We start from the raw sequence: 18,643 nt of genomic DNA, 5'->3' as shown, positions 1-18,643 counted from the left end.
TCTGTTCATGCAGGAGCTAGATAGCCAATTGAAGATAGAAGCAAAACGTAAATTTTTTTATAAATAGATTGAAAAATCTGATCTAAAAAGTTTGTTAATCAAAATACTATCTGAAATCTAGTAAGAATAAATATTTGAAGGTTGAATAAGGGAAAAAATGAGCAAAAAAGGAAACGAACTTGGTGAATCTGGAACAAACGTCAATAACTTGTCCTACCTCCTTGTTTAATTTCCTATCTTGGTAAATCCGCGTTTCTTTGATTAATAGAAATCCGCGTTTCTCTTCTTTTCCAATTTCTTCATTGATTCTTCTTCTCGTGTCGATCAATACAATACCAAGCCAAAATCTCCATAACTCCACGCTTGCAAATTTCTTCCCAGGTAGATTCCTCCCTCTCCCTCTCTTTGATTTTTCTTCATATTTGGGTGTTTTATTTGTTCTCAATCGGGAAAATCCACGAGCTAAGGAATTGATATATATTTTGGTTTGTGTTCTATCTTTCTGATCTAAATCGCAAGACGAATATTGTGACGATTCTTATGATTTGCGAGTAATACTACTTGTTGATTGGTGATTGATCTTGCTTTTGCTTTGAATCTCTCTGCAGAGGAAATAAACTCTCTAGATCAGTAGCTTATATGCGTTACTGATAATGGATAATCACGGTCCTCGTTATCCATACCCTTACGGTCAGTACCCATACCCTTACCCATACCCAGCTCCTTATAGACCTCCCAGTTCAGAGCCATACCCACCTCCTCCAACCAATCAATACAGTGCTCCTTATTACCCTTACCCACCACCTCCATACGCAACACCACCACCATATGCATCACCACCACCGCCTCATCAGCACACTTCGGGTTCGCATTCTGGACCATTAGACTATAGCCACAACCCACAACCATCATCTCTCGCGGCTGCTCCTCCAGAGTATCACAGACATTCTTTTGACTACCAACCTTCTCCTTACCCTTATCAGCCCCAAGGTAACTTTGGTGCTTATGGTCCTCCGCCTCCTCACTATTCGTATCAAGAGCCAGCTCAATACCCTCCACCTGAAACTAAACCGCAAGAGCCTCTGCCTCCTCCGCAGCAAACTCAAGGTTTTCAAGAATATCGTAGGCAAGATTGTCTCAGTACCGGGGGAACAGGTCATGATAATGTAAGCAATTCTGGATCTTCTTATCCTCCTGTGGATGAACTTCTAGGTGGTCTGCATATTTCTACTAACCAACCAGGTCCCTCAGTTCCACAACTATCCTCCCTTCCTTCGAACTCTTGGCAAAGCCGCCCTGGGGACTTGTATGGTTACCCTAACAGCTCGTTTCCAAGTAACTCTCATTTGCCACAGTTAGGGAGAGTAGATTCCTCAAGTTCTTATTATGCATCTACCGAATCGCCACATAGTGCGGATATGCAGATGACACTGTTTGGTAAAGGGTCGTTGAAGGTCCTGTTGTTGCATGGGAATTTGGATATTTGGATCTATCATGCTAAAAATCTCCCTAACATGGATATGTTCCATAAGACACTGGGTGATATGTTTGGAAGATTGCCAGGGAAAATTGAAGGGCAGCTTACTAGTAAGATTACCAGTGATCCTTATGTTTCTGTATCAGTTGCTGGTGCTGTGATTGGAAGAACGTATGTCATGAGTAACAGCGAAAATCCTGTTTGGATGCAACATTTTTATGTTCCTGTTGCTCATCATGCTGCAGAAGTTCATTTTGTTGTTAAAGACAGTGATGTTGTGGGTTCACAGCTTATTGGATTGGTTACAATCCCGGTGGAGCAGATATACTCAGGTGCCAAGATCGAAGGAACTTATCCGATTCTAAACAGTAATGGGAAGCCTTGTAAACCAGGGGCAAACTTATCATTATCGATTCAGTATACTCCTATGGACAAACTCAGCGTTTATCATCATGGAGTTGGGGCAGGTCCTGATTACCAAGGGGTACCTGGAACATATTTTCCTCTTAGAAAAGGCGGAACTGTGAGATTGTATCAAGATGCACATGTCCCAGAAGGGATGCTCCCTGGTATAAGACTGGACAATGGAATGTCTTATGAACATGGGAAGTGTTGGCATGATATGTTTGATGCCATACGTCAGGCGCGGCGTTTGATTTATATCACAGGTTGGTCAGTGTGGCACAAAGTTAAGTTGATTCGTGATAAATTAGGTCCTGCATCCGAATGTACTCTTGGGGAGCTTCTAAGATCAAAGTCCCAAGAAGGAGTGAGAGTCCTCCTTTTGATATGGGATGACCCAACTTCACGTAGCATTTTGGGTTATAAAACAGTAAGTACACACACCCTTGACTGTCCTTTCTTTTCGTTTCTATTTTTTTTATATCTTCTGATTTGTATATCGTATCTATTTAATATTTAGTGTGTGCAAGTCGGAATATATTTAGATTTTCATGAAATGATAGCTTTGGTAATTTAGTATTACATTGGAAAAGCCTGATTCATGTTGTAACTACAACTTCATTTTGAGATATGTACCTTATCTATTTGGTATGGCTTGTCATCTCTCATATTAATTTTAACTTTTGACTCAACTTCTCAACTTGAACAGGATGGGGTTATGGCAACCCATGATGAGGAAACACGCCGTTTTTTTAAGCATTCCTCAGTTCAAGTCCTGCTTTGCCCCCGAAATGCTGGAAAGCGACATAGTTGGGTCAAGCAGAGGGTAGAGTACCACTTTCTTTTCCCTTTATATTTATACGAAACTAGGAATCGAGCTTCTAATTTAATTTTTGTCTACCAGGAAGTTGGGACAATCTATACACATCATCAAAAAAACGTAATAGTAGATGCTGATGCTGGTGGTAACAGAAGGAAAATCATAGCTTTTGTCGGTGGGCTTGATCTATGTGATGGCCGATATGACACTCCTCAGCATCCGTTGTTCAGGACACTACAGACAATTCATAAAGATGATTTTCACAACCCCACTTTTACGGTACAGTTTCTTAATGTCAACTTTCTGTTTACAATCTTGCGTAGCTTTCTTGGCAATTACTTAGCAAGCTATTACCTTGAACAGTAGCTAGGAGCCTATATTATGGAAATATGATATTTAACTTGTTCAAATGGTATTGTTTGACAGTTATCTTTAGTCTTTGTTCTGGCTTCATTTGTTTTTTTCTAAAAGAGTATGCAAAGAATTTGCTAATTTCTAATCAATTCAATAGATAGCATCCTGTGTCATATAAAATCAGATAGCTGAATTTTGGTCGAGATCTTGTATTCCAAAGTTATTTCAGTTTTTTGTTTGTCTTTTCACAATCTTGCATAGCTCCCCTGGTTGATTTTGTCATTTGTATCCATCAAGAATTCTTGAGCTCTTACTTAAATAATGATCTGGTACCCAATCTTTTTATTCTGAATAGGATTGTGTACTGAAACAAATGTTATTATTTCAACAGGGAAATCTTTCAGGATGTCCAAGAGAACCGTGGCATGACTTACACAGTAAGATTGATGGCCCGGCTGCATATGATGTTCTGACCAACTTCGAAGAGAGATGGTTGAAGGCTGCAAAGCCTAGCGGGATCAAGAAGTTTAAGACTTCCTATGACGATGCGTTGTTAAGGATTGATAGGATTCCAGATATATTAGGAGTTTCTGATACTCCTACTGTTAGTGAGAACGATCCTGAGGCTTGGCATGTTCAGGTATGAACATCAAAACTGTTACTGAATGACCGGAGAGGTTGAGTATTTTATGAAGCCATGATTTATCAGGTGCAAGCTAAGCTGATGTTTTTCTGGTTTGATACAGATTTTCCGTTCAATCGATTCAAACTCTGTGAAAGGTTTCCCAAAGGATCCAAAAGATGCTACATGCAAGGTGACAAAAAATGAAAGGAATCTTTAGCTATCATTATGTTTGGGTGTCTAAAACATGTCAGAAAACTAATCCACGAAAGGTTTTTGTTTTGGATAGAACTTGGTGTGTGGGAAGAACGTGCTGATTGATATGAGCATACACACAGCGTATGTCAAAGCCATTCGTGCAGCCCAACACTTCATCTATATTGAGAATCAGTATTTCATTGGGTCTTCATACAACTGGAATGCGCATAAGGACATAGGTTTGGTCATATGTCTCTGCTTGTTAATTTCAAGAATTTAAGAAACTTAAGTTTGTTCCTATAGTTAAACTTAAGGATGAAGACATCAGGAGTTTTTTTCTATATATCTTGAACTGTGTCACATGTTATGACATCTATGAAATTATTCTTGACCACGACCTCCTACTTCTTCACTTTATGCTAGCTTTAGGATGTCAGTCTCCGATTTTTTTATTTGGCATTCGATGCGAGTTGCTTTGGCTCTTAACATTGCTATAAAACGTTGGTGTGTAGGTGCGAATAATTTGATTCCTATGGAAATTGCGTTGAAGATAGCTGAAAAGATCAGGGCGAATGAACGGTTTGCTGCTTATATTGTCATTCCAATGTGGCCGGAAGGTGTTCCAACCGGCGCTGCTACCCAGAGGATTCTTTATTGGCAGGTATGTCTGAGTTAAAACTTATGGGTTGTTGTCTTAGCCAAAATCTTCCTTCCGTTTCTCAAATCAAAATCACAAAACTAAAGTAGAGACTAGTAGAGATAATATTGATTTCAATGTTCATAGATCACCAATATGGTTGAACGATTTTTTGGAAGTAAGATATATGCATGTAAGATTCATGTTTCTTACATGAGTTCTGTCTGGGTATATGGAGATTATGAAACTGATAGTCAGTGTTATCATCGTTGCAGCACAAGACAATACAGATGATGTATGAGACAATCTACAAGGCGTTAGTGGAGACAGGGCTTGAAGGAGCATTCTCCCCACAAGATTATCTCAATTTCTTCTGTCTTGGGAACAGAGAAATGGTGGATGGAATAGATAACTCAGGAACCGGGAGTCCAAGCAATGCAAACACTCCTCAGGTAACTAAACGCCGAGAATGCCTGCTGCTTAAATTTCTCATGTTTTTGAAACGAGGAGTCCCGGTGGTGTTGCAGGCGTTGAGTCGGAAAAGCAGAAGATTTATGGTCTATGTTCACTCGAAAGGGATGGTAGTTGATGATGAATACGTAGTAATTGGATCTGCAAACATAAACCAACGATCAATGGAAGGCACAAGAGATACAGAGATTGCAATGGGAGCTTACCAGCCTCAACATACATGGGCAAGGAAACATTCTGGTCCTCGTGGTCAGGTAAATCCCGCAAACCATGCAAAGACAAAACCAATTACGAGGTCAGATTCCGGTTCTAGAGTTTGGATCATTGGTTTTTTTCTTGTTTCCTCTGCAGATCTATGGATACAGAATGTCGCTTTGGGCAGAGCATATGGCAACATTAGATGACTGTTTCACACAGCCAGAGAGTATAGAGTGTGTAAGGAAAGTGAGAACAATGGGAGAGAGGAACTGGAAACAGTTTGCAGCTGAAGAAGTCTCAGACATGAGAGGACATTTATTAAAGTATCCAGTGGAAGTTGATCGAAAAGGAAAAGTCCGACCACTTCCCGGGAGTGAGACGTTCCCGGACGTCGGAGGTAACATTGTCGGATCATTCATAGCCATACAAGAGAATCTAACCATTTGATAATAAGGAAGGATCCAGTGGCACACTTTTGACATTTTTTTTGTGTGGATATTATATCTTGAGAGTTGATAATAAGAGGGTGGGAGATTTGATTAATTTGATAAACTTTTCACATTATTAATCGTGTATAAAGTGGTGGCTTATAAAAATGAATAAAGTTGTTAATAGTTTGGCTGATATATTATCACTCTAAATTTTCCTACCATGTTTGTTTGTGTTCCTCAAGTATTCGTATAATACGATGCAACATGTACATCGTAATGCATTCCACAATAAGCCACAATCTCATCTTAATAGCAAAAATGATGGAAAGGTTTGGCCTTTTAATAGCATTCCAAGGAGTAATAGAGAGCAAATGCCGCAGGATCGTCTATCTTCACTCTGGCTATCTTAGATCTCCGATTGCATTGAATTTTTTTGATCTCCAGAGCCCATCTCTAATCAGGTATAGAGATGGGTTTGGAGGAACAAGGAAGGGCGAGAGAAGACACACCTCTTCTTGGTAAAGGAAGACCATTGTCGAGCAAGTTCAAGACTTTCGCTAATGTCTTCATTGCTATCGTTGGTGCTGGTGTCCTTGGTCTTCCTTACGCCTTCAAACGAACCGGATGGCTCATGGGTTTGCTTACGCTCTTTTCCGTCGCTGCTTTGATCAACCATTGCATGATGCTTCTTGTTCATATCCGTCGCAAGCTTGGTGTCTCCAATATCGGATCTTTTGGGGACCTTGGTTTCGCTGCCTGCGGCAATCTCGGGAGGTTCGTCGTCGACATTCTTATTATTTTGTCTCAGGCTGGGTTTTGTGTTGGATACCTTATCTTCATCGGTAATACTTTAGCTAATCTCTCTAAGCCAACCAAGAGTACGACTTTGATGAGTCTGAGGCATTTAATGGGTGTGTCTCCTAAGAGTCTCTACATATGGGGATGTTTTCCGTTTCAGCTGGGTTTGAATTCTATTAAGACACTCACTCACTTGGCTCCTCTGAGCATATTTGCTGATGTGGTCGATTTGGGTGCAATGGCGGTGGTGATTGTGGAGGACATCAAGATTACGGTGGTGCAAAGGCCTCAAGTTGTCGCCTTTGGTGGCATGTCTGTGTTCTTCTATGGTATGGGAGTGGCTGTTTACGCCTTTGAAGGGGTTGGAATGGTTTTGCCTCTTGAATCCGAGACTAAGGATAAGGACAAGTTTGGCAAAGTGTTGGCACTCAGCATGCTATTCATTGCAGTGATGTATGGATCTTTTGGTGTGTTAGGCTACATGGCTTTTGGGGATGATACAATGGATATAATCACAGCTAACTTAGGGGCAGGAGTGGTGAGCAGTCTTGTGCAGCTGGGGCTCTGTATCAACCTTTTCTTCACCTTTCCCTTGATGATGAACCCTGTGTTTGAGATTGTGGAGAGACGTTTCTGGAGTGGAATGTACTGCGTCTGGCTCAGATGGCTGCTCGTCTTGGCAGTGACTTTGGTGGCTCTCTTGGTGCCAAACTTTGCTGATTTTTTGTCATTGGTTGGCAGCAGCGTCTGTTGTGCGTTGGGCTTTGTGTTGCCTTCTTTGTTTCATCTGATGGTCTTCAAAGACGAAATGGAGTGGAAGCAACGAGCTTTAGACGTGGGGATCCTGCTGCTGGGTGTCATTCTTGGTGTCTCAGGTACTTGGAGTTCTCTGACTGAGATCTTCCAAGAGTAGGTAGGTGAAAGAAATTGGACACATTGTTTCTTTTGTTGGAATTAAGGGGAATGTTATAGGCCGTTGCAGCAACCTTTGTATGCAACACCTCCATGTGTCATCTCCTAAAGTCAAGAAAACATTAAAAAAACAAGGAAACTAGCAAAATGAGAACAAACTTGTACCAATTTTCAGATGTTCAGAAAATATTCAACTCACTTCGGCTGCTATTCTTTGAATCCAGTTTTCAGTTATAAGCTTTAACCTATGTAATAAATGGCTCCACAACAAAATGCAAAACGAAATATTCATAGTATCTCAAAATAGTTTTTTTTGGTGACTTCTAAAATCACACAACTTTCAGAAGAAGAATAACGAAACATAAATTATAGAGGAGGAGCATCACTACTATTTTCATTTTTTCAGCCAATCACAGCGCTCCTCTGTACGCCCACTCGCACCTACTTCACGTCACGCGCTCAATTCTATACCCATTCGCACCAACTTCGCGTTGAGCGCGTGTCATCAATTTCTGTAGGGGTAAACCCACAAAATCATGCCTATTTCTATTCTACTCGCTTTGATTCCAAAAGAGGCTCGCGTGATCCCAAAACCTTTTTTTCTTTTGTTTTTTCTGAAAACCATATTAATTCTAATGCAAACCAAACCCAAATCAATTTTCATTTCAAAACCATGTAAACCGAACCGAAATCATAACACCAAAAAGACAACCTAGCAATATACTCATATATCGTCAATTTCACTATTAATCCAACGAGCCAGTTTATTGCGATGACGTTTCTAATGCTTCCTAATGACATGCTTTTAACTATTTAGCCCGCGTCTTGATTGTAGTATCCTACTCTTTCCTTAGTTTCCAAGAGATTCCGCGCTATCCTTGCTTCTCTTGAGCTTTACGAAACCCGAACTCTCTTAGGCTGCCCCGAGAGTCGTCTTTATGTATATTTGAGTTTCCTTCATGACTCTAATTACCGATCATGTCTGTTCACTCTCTGCCGGAGACCGAGTCGACTCACTGTTGGTAAGTTGGTAACCCTAACCCTAGATGGTTCACGTCATGCTTTAGACCATGTAAACTCCTAACAAAGATAAAGTCAGATGAGAACAATCTTTTGGTTTCAGACCCAACTCGTAATTTTCCTTATATGAGTTGGTCGGATCCGGATCTAACCACACTTCGTTACATACTTACACCCCCAAGTTAGGATTAATGGATGCACTTGACTTGGGGGAATTTTTTCTACTTTCAATGAAAGCAAGTGTCAACGTGTTGGAATGTTGTTATGTTAAAAGTAATAACCATTGAGCATGTGTCAAGTGTTTTGATTCTGTATCCCTGGAACAAGCACGCTCTTGTTGGGCTTGATAATATTTTTCAACTAGAAAATTTATTGATAAACCAAACAACGACTCTTGGGATGATGTTGTTGGTTACGTAGCACGTTTGAATTCAGGATGCTTTGTCACGACTGAGGTAAGAGGAGAAGGAGCCACATGGTACATAGTACTTACCACGTATCCTTTTGCACTGCCCAGTGTCTATATATATCTGAATGTGGCAGAGGGACTTTAAGATTGAAAACGAAAATGGCAGATACAGGCAAAGGAAGCTCTGTCGCTGGCTGCAACGATAGCTGTGGCTGCCCTTCTCCCTGTCCCGGTGGGAATTCCTGCAGGTTGGTCCTTTATTATATGCTCTAGGGTTTGATGTGTTGGGATTCTAAAACGTGGTTTCCAATCCATGTAGGTGCAGGATGAGAGAAGCATCTGCTGGGGATCAAGGGCACATGGTGTGCCCGTGTGGGGAGCACTGCGGATGCAACCCCTGCAACTGCCCCAAGACCCAAACCCAAACCTCCGCCAAGGGCTGCACCTGTGGTGAGGGTTGCACATGCGCCTCTTGCGCCACTTAGACATCCTTATCTCTGTCTGTACCACACTTTGTATAATAGTACTAGCTAGTCAGATCTGAAAAATAAATCTGTTTATTAGGTCCAGGTACAAGAAAACATATGTTTCGTATGCTCTGCTCTCGTCTTATGACTCATCAAGAATCTGAAAATCCTGAAGGTCTTGGACTAATACAATCCACTAACTGAGTCTCCTAAAACTGATAGCCAGTGAACACAAGGAGATAAATCTTTGAATACTGAATGAGTAACAACATCGAGATGGTCTGTACAATCTGGCATGTTTTAGGGAACACCTCCAACGCTTTACCAGCTTAACACCAAAAGGGAACAATGAATGTGTTCATCAAAGAAATTTCATCGTCTTTTCACTTTACCGGACTTTAAAAGAAACGTTCAACAATTGCATAAAATGAAAACAGAAGAAAGTCATTCATGGTTTCAAAAATTGTATATAATGCAATGGGGACTACAAATTGCTTGCTGTGTAACAGAGAACTCACCTCCTATTCTAAGTTGGGTAGTATGGTTTTCCATCTGCAAAGGCTCCAACTATAGACTGGTAGGACAAGCCATTATGTCTTTCTGTAACTAATAGACTGGTACAGAGTTCTAAATTACTATTACAGTAAGGCCTGAGACTTTCTTGATGGATTGGCCTTTCTGAAACTCTATGCATAGCGTCTGAATAGATTATATTTGGTTTAAGGGACTTTGTTTTTCTAGTAATATTTTGGCTCTTGAAGGCTAATAAAGCGGTGTCATCTATATATGTGATCACTTATTTGACTGTGGCATGTAGAAATGTTGATGTTGTACTTGATGGATTAAAATATTTGATGGCAAAAGATACAAGAACACACATCCACACACGTGTAATCAGTGTTAAGGAATACAGGAGCGGAGAAGAGAGATGGATTTTGGGAGATGGTTGGCGTCGAGAGTGAATGAGCAGATGATCCTTGTATAGAACTTGGAGGTGACGAGTCTTCCCAAAATGTAAGCTTTTGAATGGAGGACGATAGTGAGATTAAGCGGCAGGGAGAGTGTATCAAGATGGAAAGAAACACCACCGTAGAGGGGAATCTGATGGCCTTGCACCACCGTCACTACGTTCGTTTCGCCATTTCTACCAACCGTGAACTTGTTCATCTCACCGGAGGATAGTAGGAGGTTGGAGTAGTGAAGGAGAAGAGGAGAAGCAGTGACGTGGACGGCAAAGAAAGTTGATGGGTTACGGTAATATATCCTGACCGTCGAATTAAGAGACAACATGTCCGTAGGCACTCCGCTAAGATCGTTCCCTGCCTGCAAGTTCAAGTCCCTCACCAGCATCCCCTGCACAGTGCAACAACAACAACACATTTTCAGTCTGACACCTAATCACATTCCAAACACATTTGTCTCAAATATATATTTTTGTCTTCTTCACTAGAAAACAAATTATATTATTATATTCATAGTTGGCTTTTCTCCAAAGTTGTTTCTTTTAAGGAAAAAAAAACAGAACACTCGTCCACTACACGAGTTAACTCAGCTCAGAGCAGAGTCACCACCAAGTGAAAGTAGTTATTACCTTTACAGTAACTTTGGGAGGGTAGGATTTGCTAGCACCCCAGAGTATAAGAGAGAAGACTGTGAACAAGAAGATTACGGAGAGGAGCAACCAAACGTAGAGTCGCACATTCCGAAACGGGTCGTCGTCATCTCCGCCGTCAGTTTTGTCGTCTCCGTCGTTGATGTATCGGCGACGTTCACGGATGGACTTGTAAGAGAGGAGAGCACGGTCAGAGAAGCGAGAGGTGGATGACTCACGGGAGTGATGGATTGGTGAGCAATGGTAGTAATGTGGATGTGTAGGTGAACCCATTAGGCTGCAACCAGAACCAAATGACATCTTCTCCACGTCATGGTTTGATGGACTCTGTACATAGTAAAGAGGTCTAATCGCTGAACGCGGCGGAGACAAAGCCGCTGCGTCGATGCTTGTTGCCTCCGAGTCTGTCTTCGCATGCATGTCTCTTGACTCTTTCTCCTTTGTTTTAAGACGAGTAATGGAAGAGGAAGCAGAAGCAGCAATAAAACAGAGATGGTAGCTCCTAGTGGCGTGTTTGGTTCTTTTCTTTGCCCACCACCACGTATCTAAACACAAACGCTTCTTTGGATTTGGGAGAGTGTGTAATAAAAGCGAAAACCCATAAATCTTTTTAAGCAAGTTGGTCCCATTGTTGGTGGTTCTTACTCACGCGATTACACGCGTGGCTAAAACACAGAGTTTAGAGATGGAGGAAGGTGAGTTTGACGTTCAGGAGTTAGCGCGTGGGGATATGAGACAGTCAACTGTGGTGACAGAGTTACCCAGAATGTCTTTGAAGATTTGAAAAACTCTTTCTTCAATAAATAGAAGGAATTAGATTTTTTGCATTTATTGTTTTCTTTACTTTGCTCTGTTTGGTACTTGGTAGGTAACTACAAGCCCATTCACATTACCTCTTCCTTATGTAATCGATAGTGACCCAATGTAACATTTTCCGATTTTTACTATAGTATATGCAAAAGTTTCAGAACTTAAAATTTTTCCAATTTTAACAAATCACATTTCCATGAGGCTCTGCAGGCCATTGAAGGTGTGAGAGTATCATTTTACAACTCTCTTCCCTATTGATTGATCATAATGATGTGGCCTTGTCCAACTTGTAAGAAACTTTCAATGCTCAGATAATGATCTTATCTTTGAGCTCATACACAAACACTGCATAGGATACAATCATACAACAAGACTCAGCTTGACTTCCAAATGTGTCTGGCCCTGGATCAGTTGGACCAATTTATGGGCCTTGTATGCCATTCTGAAGGTGGCAACTGGATCCAGTGTAAGCATATTTGCTGCTTGCCGAGGCATAGTCTGATTGTTCATACTTCATAGCCATACAAGAGAATCATTTGATACATAACTATTTATAATAAGTAAGGTTGACATTTTTTTGTTTGTTTGTGTGGATTATTATATCTTGAGAGTTGAGAATTACATCAATCAAAAATGAAGATTTTTATTGTAAACTCGAATTGATGGACAATAATGAAACAAAGAAAAAATTAACAATACATTTGACAAATTGTGAGATGAGGACACCTTTTTCGTTATTTTGTTGTTAAGACACCACCTACATTTATTTTGATGAATTGACCCCTAAAGAATACTTTTGGACGACATTTGTCTATTTAGAAAAACAAAAGGGACCAAAAAGTAAGAAAAACGAAATTGGGTGAAATTCAAATTGAAAAGCTGTAATAAAAACAGAGCACCATTAATGGCTTTCATCGATACCAACAACAAGACACGACACAACTATCTCCTCCCTCTCCCTGCCGTCTTAATTCGTTTCTTCTTCTTCCTAATTCAAAGCCCATTTCTTCTTCAATCTCTTATTAATTGATATTTTCGTCTTCCTCAATCCTCATGTGAATCTGAAAGTAAAACCTCGATAACTCGAACGCCACCGCCTGCAAATTTCTCCCTGGGTAATTATCTCTCTCTCTCTCTTTATTGTTCAAATTTGGGTTTTTTCTTTAATGGGTTCTTAAATCAGAATCGAGAAAAAAACACGAGCTTAGGAATTAAGAACTAGGTTTTTGGTTCTGTGTTTTTATTTTTCGTTCAGGGGTGCTTATTGTGACGAATCTGGCCAAGTCTTTTAGGAATGAGTTATGTTCCTCTTGTCAATTGTCTTTGAATTGCTTAGTTTATGGATTCGTTAACTATTTCATGTAATCGGAAATAACTTTTGTCGCTGATGAGGTGATTTTGAATAATTTTGTGGGTACAAAGTTTTTGAAAATTGAGTTCAGCTTCAATTTGTTTTCATAATTCAAAATTTGCTACTTGTTTTAAATTTTTTGAGTTTTTTTCCTCCATTTTTATGAGATCTTGAGTTTGAACTTACCTGATGTTTGTTTGTTCTACTTGTTGTGTTTTCCTGTTGAATCAATTTCTCTTTTGTATAGTTTACATTGAAAAGTTATGTCTTGCAAAATAAAAACAGATCGTTTCATTTGACAGCTCTATTTTTGATGTTTGAATAGCCTGTGATTGTTATATTATAACCATTTAAAATATTGGAACTTGTAAGGTTTTAGCATTGTTCATAGATGAACTGTTTCTCCTTGAATTAAAAAGTCTGACTTGTTACATAACTGTTTTACTCCGCTAGCATTTAGAAAGGATTGTGAAGAATCGAGGGACCTGAGACGCAACAGGCTCGTGGAAAGAAAGATGTGTTGGCAACTTTCAGTTGATTGGGAATGAACTTAGTCACATTAATTCACAAGACTATCCTTTTTTCCTAACGAAGTGGCTGCTACGTTTTATATGCTTGGACCGCAACGGTATAAGACTGGATTTGCAGTATGGTGTACTGCTAAGAGATCATTGGTCCCTTTTTCCGGAAAGAAAGAAAAGAACTTGATCAAGTGCACCACGTATCTACTTCCTAACCTACTTTGCTCCAGTTTTTTAACTAACATGTTACCTGCTTGCTTATTGATAACATTTCCTTAAATGTTGTATATTTAGCCATCATTTGTTTTTCTTGCAGAAGAACGAAGTTCCAAAGGAATATATCATCGAAAGGAGTACATCATCTGCAACAAGAGAGGACTAGGGATTTTCACTTACTTGCTGTTAGAAATAAAACAAGTTTTGGCTAGGTTTGGACTCTCTATGGCTCCTGGTGGCAGTGCATTGAAAGAAGCTCTAGAATCTAACTCGACAGGCGTAGATTATGAGGTTAAGATGGCAAAGGTTGAGGCTAATAGCAAACCAACAAAATCAGGTAGTGGCTCCATTGGAAAATTCCATTCGAGCAATGGTGTTTATGAGCTCCTTGAATGTCCGGTTTGTACAAATTTAATGTATCCTCCAATTCATCAGGTTTGTTGCTTTTCTTTCTTACGTCCTGATCTGTAAAATATGGTTCATTCTTGAGTTTCGTTCTTCGTTTATTTCATGTTGACATCTATGTTTGTTAATTTCCCATAGTGCCCGAACGGCCACACATTGTGTTCAAGCTGCAAACTGAGAGTGCAGAACACATGCCCTACATGCCGCTATGAGCTTGGTAACATAAGATGCTTGGCTCTTGAGAAGGTTGCGGAATCATTGGAAGTTCCATGCCGGTACCAAAATTTAGGGTGTCAGGACATTTTCCCATACTACAGCAAGCTCAAGCACGAGCAGCATTGCAGGTTTCGATCCTACAGCTGTCCTTATGCTGGTTCTGAGTGTTCAGTGACGGGTGATATTCCAACGCTTGTTGACCATCTCAAAGATGATCATAAAGTTGACATGCATGATGGGTGCACTTTCAACCATCGTTATGTGAAGTCAAATCCGCATGAGGTCGAGAATGCTACATGGATGCTTACGGTAATTTTGATAGTTATGCATTCCCTTATAGCTAAATAGTCATTGTTAATATGTATTTGATGTTACCTTTCACATATGTATTTTTCTCTAAGGCATTTTATTCCATGTATAAGAAAAGGAACTGACAATTTCACTACTTGAATTGAATCCTGTTTTCATCTGATGCTGTTTAGGTCTTCAACTGTTTCGGAAGACAGTTCTGCTTACACTTTGAGGCGTTTCAGCTCGGGATGGCACCAGTGTACATGGCGTTTCTAAGGTTTATGGGAGACGAGAACGAGGCTAAGAAGTTCAGTTACAGCTTGGAAGTTGGAGCTCACAGTCGTAAACTAACATGGCAAGGGATCCCAAGAAGCATCAGAGACAGTCACAGGAAAGTCCGAGATAGTCAAGACGGACTCATAATCCCTAGAAACTTGGCTTTGTACTTCTCTGGCAGTGACAAAGAAGAGCTCAAGTTGCGAGTCACTGGACGGATTTGGAAAGAAGAATAAAGCTAATGATGATGATGATGATGATGATGATGATTATGATTCATGATGCCAATGCAAAATGGGATATAAGGAGAGAAGAAAGAGAAATAAGAGTTGATTAAATTCAAACGGATGATGTACATAACAGCCTTGAGAGAGTTTCTTGATCATATGGGATGAGTTGAAATTCGAAATTTTTTCTTCAACTTTGTTTTTTTCAGTAACTATGAGATGAAAATCATCCCATGATCGGTTGAAATATTTTGTGGTTTGCAATGTTACTATCTCTATCTTGTAATCTTGGTTTTGTTGGAAAAAATGAAGACGATCTATTTTGTTCTATTCTTCGACCAAATGGTTACTTTTTTCTAAGGTTCAGATGCATATATATATATGCATGTGCATGAGTTAATCATACAGAATGATTCATCATGTATTATCCTGAACAAAGGTTAATTTTCAAGGATAATGAAACTAACCTTGATGAATGTTTGGATTTAAGAGATTATTCAATTGTCAAAGATGATTGTCTACGTACCAAAACTGATAAATTATGAAATTCAACCAAATGATGAGACAGAATTTAGACAGTTGAATGAATGATTACAAAGATAAATTAGAAGTATGGTTGAAGAGGTCGTGCAAGACGTGAAGACAACTTAACATGTTTTTTTTTCCTACGTTGGTTATATTAAATTAGTAACAAAATTATAAGCGAATGTGTTTTTATTGTTTCCCGACTTTATCGCGGAACAGAGAAACAGAGAGACTTTCAATAATTCTAAGAAAATTAATTTCCTTTTTTCTCAAACTATCTTTTTCCAGATTTCTAAACATTTTCAGGCTCGTTTGATCTTTTTTTTCCCGACATTTATTCAAACTTTTCAGAAACAGATCCTTCCTTTGTGATTTTCTGAAGTATTTACTCTCATCATCATTTTCTTGGGTTGATTCAATGGCAGAATCAAGGTAACAATCATTCATTTCTTCGATCTTCTTTTACCCTCTTAACGATTCTCGAAATATGATCGGAAAGCTTTTCTGCAAATTGTTGTTTCAATATCGAAATTTCTCTCCATAAGCATGGTAAAATATGAATGTTAATACACATTTTTTTATATGTTTTTAACAGGTAAAAACAGAGATTGGCTGAAACAGAATCGGAACATAAGAATAAGACAAAACCCGTGTTGGCAAAAGATCTGAAGATATGTTTTGTTGCGGTGGTGCGGATGAGGAACCCGCCGGTCCGCCCGCAAACCAGTATGCAGCCCCTCCTAACAAAGCCGGAAATCCCAATTTTGGCGGTAAATTCCCTAATCTTCCTCAACCGTTCCTTGTACGTTTATGTTCTGAGTTTCACCATGAGCGTTTGCGTTTTTGCATTTCTGCGTGTGTGAATAGGTGGGAATAGAGGGGAACCGAGGAATCCGAATGCACCGAGATCAGGAGCTCCTGCAAAGGTTTTGCCCATAGAGATCCCTTCTGTTGCATTGGATGAGTTGAACAGAATGGCGGGTAACTTCGGAAACAAGGCACTGATCGGTGAAGGTTCTTATGGACGTGTCTTCTGCGGCAAGTTTAAAGGAGAAGCTGTTGCTATCAAGAAACTTGATGCTAGTTCTTCTGAAGAACCTGACTCAGATTTCACCTCACAGGTACACACATACATATTACAATAACGATTATCTTCTCTTCAAACTATAATTTGTTCAAGCTTCTTCTCTTCAAGCTATAATTTGTTCAAGCTTCTTCTCTTCAAGCTGTTTAGATTAAACTACTGTTATTTTCTAATCTAATTAATTTCTATTCAAAATGGCTAAGTTATCGGTGGTATCGCGGCTCAAACACGACCATTTTGTGGAGTTGCTGGGGTACTGCTTGGAGGCAAATAATCGCATTCTCATTTACCAGTTTGCAACTAAAGGTTCTTTACATGATGTATTACACGGTACGTAAATTTTAACTCTCACTACTCATATTTTAGTATATGGTACATGAAATATATATGGACCAATTGAATCTTTAGGGAGAAAGGGAGTGCAAGGGGCTGAGCCAGGACCGGTGCTGAACTGGAACCAAAGGGTAAAGATTGCATATGGAGCAGCCAAAGGGCTTGAGTTCCTTCACGAGAAGGTCCAGCCACCAATAGTCCATAGGGACGTGAGGTCGAGCAATGTCTTGTTGTTTGATGACTTTGTGGCCAAAATGGCTGATTTCAACTTGACCAATGCTTCCTCCGATACCGCGGCTAGGCTTCATTCTACTCGTGTTTTGGGAACATTCGGCTACCACGCTCCAGAGTATTATACCATAAACCCGTTAATTCATTTGTTTAAAACAACCTGATAGTTCTTGATAACGTAAGAGTTTTGTTGTCTTAGGTATGCAATGACAGGACAGATAACGCAGAAGAGTGATGTGTATAGTTTTGGTGTTGTGCTATTGGAGCTCTTGACAGGAAGAAAACCCGTAGATCATACCATGCCTAAAGGCCAACAAAGTCTTGTTACTTGGGTACGTACACAAATTAAAGCAAACATTTTGGAATGACTCCATATATATCATCATTATAAGTCCCCTTTTAATAACCTTTGTATTGTTGTTACAGGCAACACCGAGACTAAGTGAAGACAAAGTGAAACAATGCATAGATCCTAAGCTTAACAATGACTTTCCTCCCAAAGCAGTCGCCAAGGTCCGTTCTTCATTTTCTTCTTCAAATATCAAACGATATCTTCATTTACTTTGCTTGGTTAAAGATATTTTGATATTAGATGCATCTAGATATCATATTTTGAAAACTAGGGACATATGATTATTTGGTTTAGCTTTGTAATTTTGAAAAGTTTCTTTGCGTATGGTCGAACAGTTGGCAGCCGTGGCGGCCTTGTGTGTTCAGTATGAGGCAGATTTCCGACCAAACATGACCATCGTTGTCAAGGCACTTCAGCCTCTTCTAAACTCTAAACCGGCCGGTCCTGAGTCTACGTCCTAAACTAAACAATATACCATTTCTCTTGTTTTTGTTCATGTTGTTGTTATTATGGCTATTTTCTCCCTCTTTTCTGTTCCAAGAACTATGATTATTGGTTGTAAGATGTTGTTATTTAAGCGAATGTAACTTATATTTTTCATTTGGTTTAACACCCCTTTCGTTTTTTATTGTATCTAAGCCTTAAATCCAAGTTTGCTCTCACAATTTTGAGGAGTCAACGCAAGCAATAGCAAATTAGTTGTGAGATTTAAATAATAAAAAAAAGTAAATATATTAACCATTAAAGACTTTCAAATTTTTTACTATTCTCAATAAAAGATTTAGAGATTTATGTAGATTGTATTATACCTCTAGTTTCTTATAAGATGTTTATTTGATTTCCATCTTTCTTTAAGGTAAGTATCCATTATAAGACAACTGCCAAAACTTAGACATCTTTCTATATTCGTTCATCTGATTCCAATCTTTCTTATTTTGTTACCAAATTGTACACATTTCAATATTTTGGGGGGCTCA

The 18,643-nt window shown here is 39.4% G+C and overlaps 6 protein-coding genes across 9 annotated transcripts; 5 read left to right on the top strand and 1 right to left on the bottom strand.

Moving 5' to 3' along the window:
* The first annotated feature begins 15 nt into the window (after nucleotides 1-15).
* Nucleotides 16-5,831, top strand: PLDBETA1 (phospholipase D beta 1). Of its 2 annotated transcripts, NM_129765.4 has the most exons (11): nucleotides 16-381; nucleotides 609-2,309; nucleotides 2,589-2,705; nucleotides 2,784-2,978; nucleotides 3,445-3,693; nucleotides 3,800-3,868; nucleotides 3,965-4,112; nucleotides 4,386-4,534; nucleotides 4,786-4,962; nucleotides 5,038-5,235; nucleotides 5,333-5,831. In NM_129765.4, the coding sequence occupies exons 2-11, from the start codon at nucleotides 654-656 to the stop codon at nucleotides 5,624-5,626; spliced, it is 3,252 nt and encodes a 1,083-aa protein (NP_565963.2). In that variant the 5' UTR covers nucleotides 16-381; nucleotides 609-653; the 3' UTR covers nucleotides 5,627-5,831. The 2 variants fall into 2 exon arrangements, with proteins under 2 accessions (NP_565963.2, NP_001324696.1); NM_001336948.1 differs by having other exon boundaries at nucleotides 24-381; nucleotides 4,786-5,235.
* A 123-nt stretch (nucleotides 5,832-5,954) lies between these two features.
* Nucleotides 5,955-7,684, top strand: AT2G42005 (Transmembrane amino acid transporter family protein). Its single transcript, NM_180030.3, has one exon. It carries the CDS (start codon nucleotides 6,080-6,082, stop codon nucleotides 7,319-7,321), a length of 1,242 nt encoding a protein of 413 aa, NP_850361.1. The 5' UTR covers nucleotides 5,955-6,079; the 3' UTR covers nucleotides 7,322-7,684.
* Nucleotides 7,685-8,200: 516 nt separating this feature from the next.
* On the top strand, nucleotides 8,201-9,401 carry AtMT4a (plant EC metallothionein family protein; the record flags this gene model as incomplete). 2 transcript variants are annotated; one of them, NM_001202801.1, is made up of 4 exons in its annotated part: nucleotides 8,201-8,342; nucleotides 8,776-8,795; nucleotides 8,884-8,997; nucleotides 9,069-9,401. In NM_001202801.1, 4 exons carry the CDS (start codon nucleotides 8,280-8,282, stop codon nucleotides 9,232-9,234), a joined length of 363 nt encoding a protein of 120 aa, NP_001189730.1. The 2 variants fall into 2 exon arrangements, with proteins under 2 accessions (NP_001189730.1, NP_181731.2); NM_129764.2 differs by lacking the exons at nucleotides 8,201-8,342; nucleotides 8,776-8,795 and having other exon boundaries at nucleotides 8,909-8,997; nucleotides 9,069-9,234.
* Nucleotides 9,402-9,706: 305 nt separating this feature from the next.
* Nucleotides 9,707-11,477, bottom strand: AT2G41990 (late embryogenesis abundant protein). The gene is made up of 2 exons (NM_129763.4): nucleotides 10,808-11,477; nucleotides 9,707-10,569 (listed from the first exon to the last, which is right to left on the bottom strand). Exons 1-2 carry the CDS (start codon nucleotides 11,246-11,248, stop codon nucleotides 10,117-10,119), a joined length of 894 nt encoding a protein of 297 aa, NP_181730.1. The 5' UTR covers nucleotides 11,249-11,477; the 3' UTR covers nucleotides 9,707-10,116.
* Nucleotides 11,478-12,517: 1,040 nt separating this feature from the next.
* On the top strand, nucleotides 12,518-15,573 carry AT2G41980 (Protein with RING/U-box and TRAF-like domain). The gene is made up of 5 exons (NM_129762.6): nucleotides 12,518-12,753; nucleotides 13,443-13,710; nucleotides 13,827-14,161; nucleotides 14,270-14,656; nucleotides 14,830-15,573. The coding sequence occupies exons 3-5, from the start codon at nucleotides 13,952-13,954 to the stop codon at nucleotides 15,148-15,150; spliced, it is 918 nt and encodes a 305-aa protein (NP_181729.1). The 5' UTR covers nucleotides 12,518-12,753; nucleotides 13,443-13,710; nucleotides 13,827-13,951; the 3' UTR covers nucleotides 15,151-15,573.
* Nucleotides 15,574-15,850: 277 nt separating this feature from the next.
* Nucleotides 15,851-18,371, top strand: AT2G41970 (Protein kinase superfamily protein). 2 transcript variants are annotated; one of them, NM_129761.3, is made up of 8 exons: nucleotides 15,854-16,098; nucleotides 16,262-16,436; nucleotides 16,534-16,787; nucleotides 16,954-17,080; nucleotides 17,159-17,432; nucleotides 17,514-17,646; nucleotides 17,741-17,827; nucleotides 18,002-18,371. In NM_129761.3, the coding sequence occupies exons 2-8, from the start codon at nucleotides 16,340-16,342 to the stop codon at nucleotides 18,125-18,127; spliced, it is 1,098 nt and encodes a 365-aa protein (NP_181728.1). In that variant the 5' UTR covers nucleotides 15,854-16,098; nucleotides 16,262-16,339; the 3' UTR covers nucleotides 18,128-18,371. The 2 variants fall into 2 exon arrangements, with proteins under 2 accessions (NP_001324958.1, NP_181728.1); NM_001336947.1 differs by having other exon boundaries at nucleotides 15,851-16,098; nucleotides 17,159-17,646; nucleotides 18,002-18,294.
* Nucleotides 18,372-18,643: the final 272 nt, after the last annotated feature.

This window comes from Arabidopsis thaliana, chromosome 2 (assembly GCF_000001735.4).
Source record: "Arabidopsis thaliana chromosome 2, partial sequence".
NCBI lineage: Eukaryota > Viridiplantae > Streptophyta > Magnoliopsida > Brassicales > Brassicaceae > Arabidopsis > Arabidopsis thaliana.
Note: the sequence above shows the minus strand (reverse complement) of the source record. Positions and strands in the feature narration are given on the sequence as shown.

Bases quoted from the DNA above. Each gene is read 5' to 3' on its own strand.
- AT2G41980 (NM_129762.6), top strand. From the start codon at position 13,952: ATGGCTCCTGGTGGCAGTGCATTGAAAGAAGCTCTAGAATCTAACTCG. The intron at 14,162-14,269 runs GTTTGTTGCTTT...AATTTCCCATAG, and splicing joins TGTATCCTCCAATTCATCAG to TGCCCGAACGGCCACACATT. The intron at 14,657-14,829 runs GTAATTTTGATA...GATGCTGTTTAG, and splicing joins ATGCTACATGGATGCTTACG to GTCTTCAACTGTTTCGGAAG.
- PLDBETA1 (NM_001336948.1), top strand. From the start codon at position 654: ATGGATAATCACGGTCCTCGTTATCCATACCCTTACGGTCAGTACCCA. The intron at 2,310-2,588 runs GTAAGTACACAC...CAACTTGAACAG, and splicing joins GCATTTTGGGTTATAAAACA to GATGGGGTTATGGCAACCCA. The intron at 2,706-2,783 runs GTAGAGTACCAC...TTTGTCTACCAG, and splicing joins ATAGTTGGGTCAAGCAGAGG to GAAGTTGGGACAATCTATAC.
- AT2G41990 (NM_129763.4), bottom strand. From the start codon at position 11,248: ATGCATGCGAAGACAGACTCGGAGGCAACAAGCATCGACGCAGCGGCT. The intron at 10,570-10,807 runs GTAATAACTACT...TGCACTGTGCAG, and splicing joins CTCCCAAAGTTACTGTAAAG to GGGATGCTGGTGAGGGACTT.
- AT2G41970 (NM_129761.3), top strand. From the start codon at position 16,340: ATGTTTTGTTGCGGTGGTGCGGATGAGGAACCCGCCGGTCCGCCCGCA. The intron at 16,437-16,533 runs GTAAATTCCCTA...GTGTGTGAATAG, and splicing joins CGGAAATCCCAATTTTGGCG to GTGGGAATAGAGGGGAACCG. The intron at 17,433-17,513 runs GTATTATACCAT...TTGTTGTCTTAG, and splicing joins TTCGGCTACCACGCTCCAGA to GTATGCAATGACAGGACAGA.
- AT2G42005 (NM_180030.3), top strand. From the start codon at position 6,080: ATGGGTTTGGAGGAACAAGGAAGGGCGAGAGAAGACACACCTCTTCTT.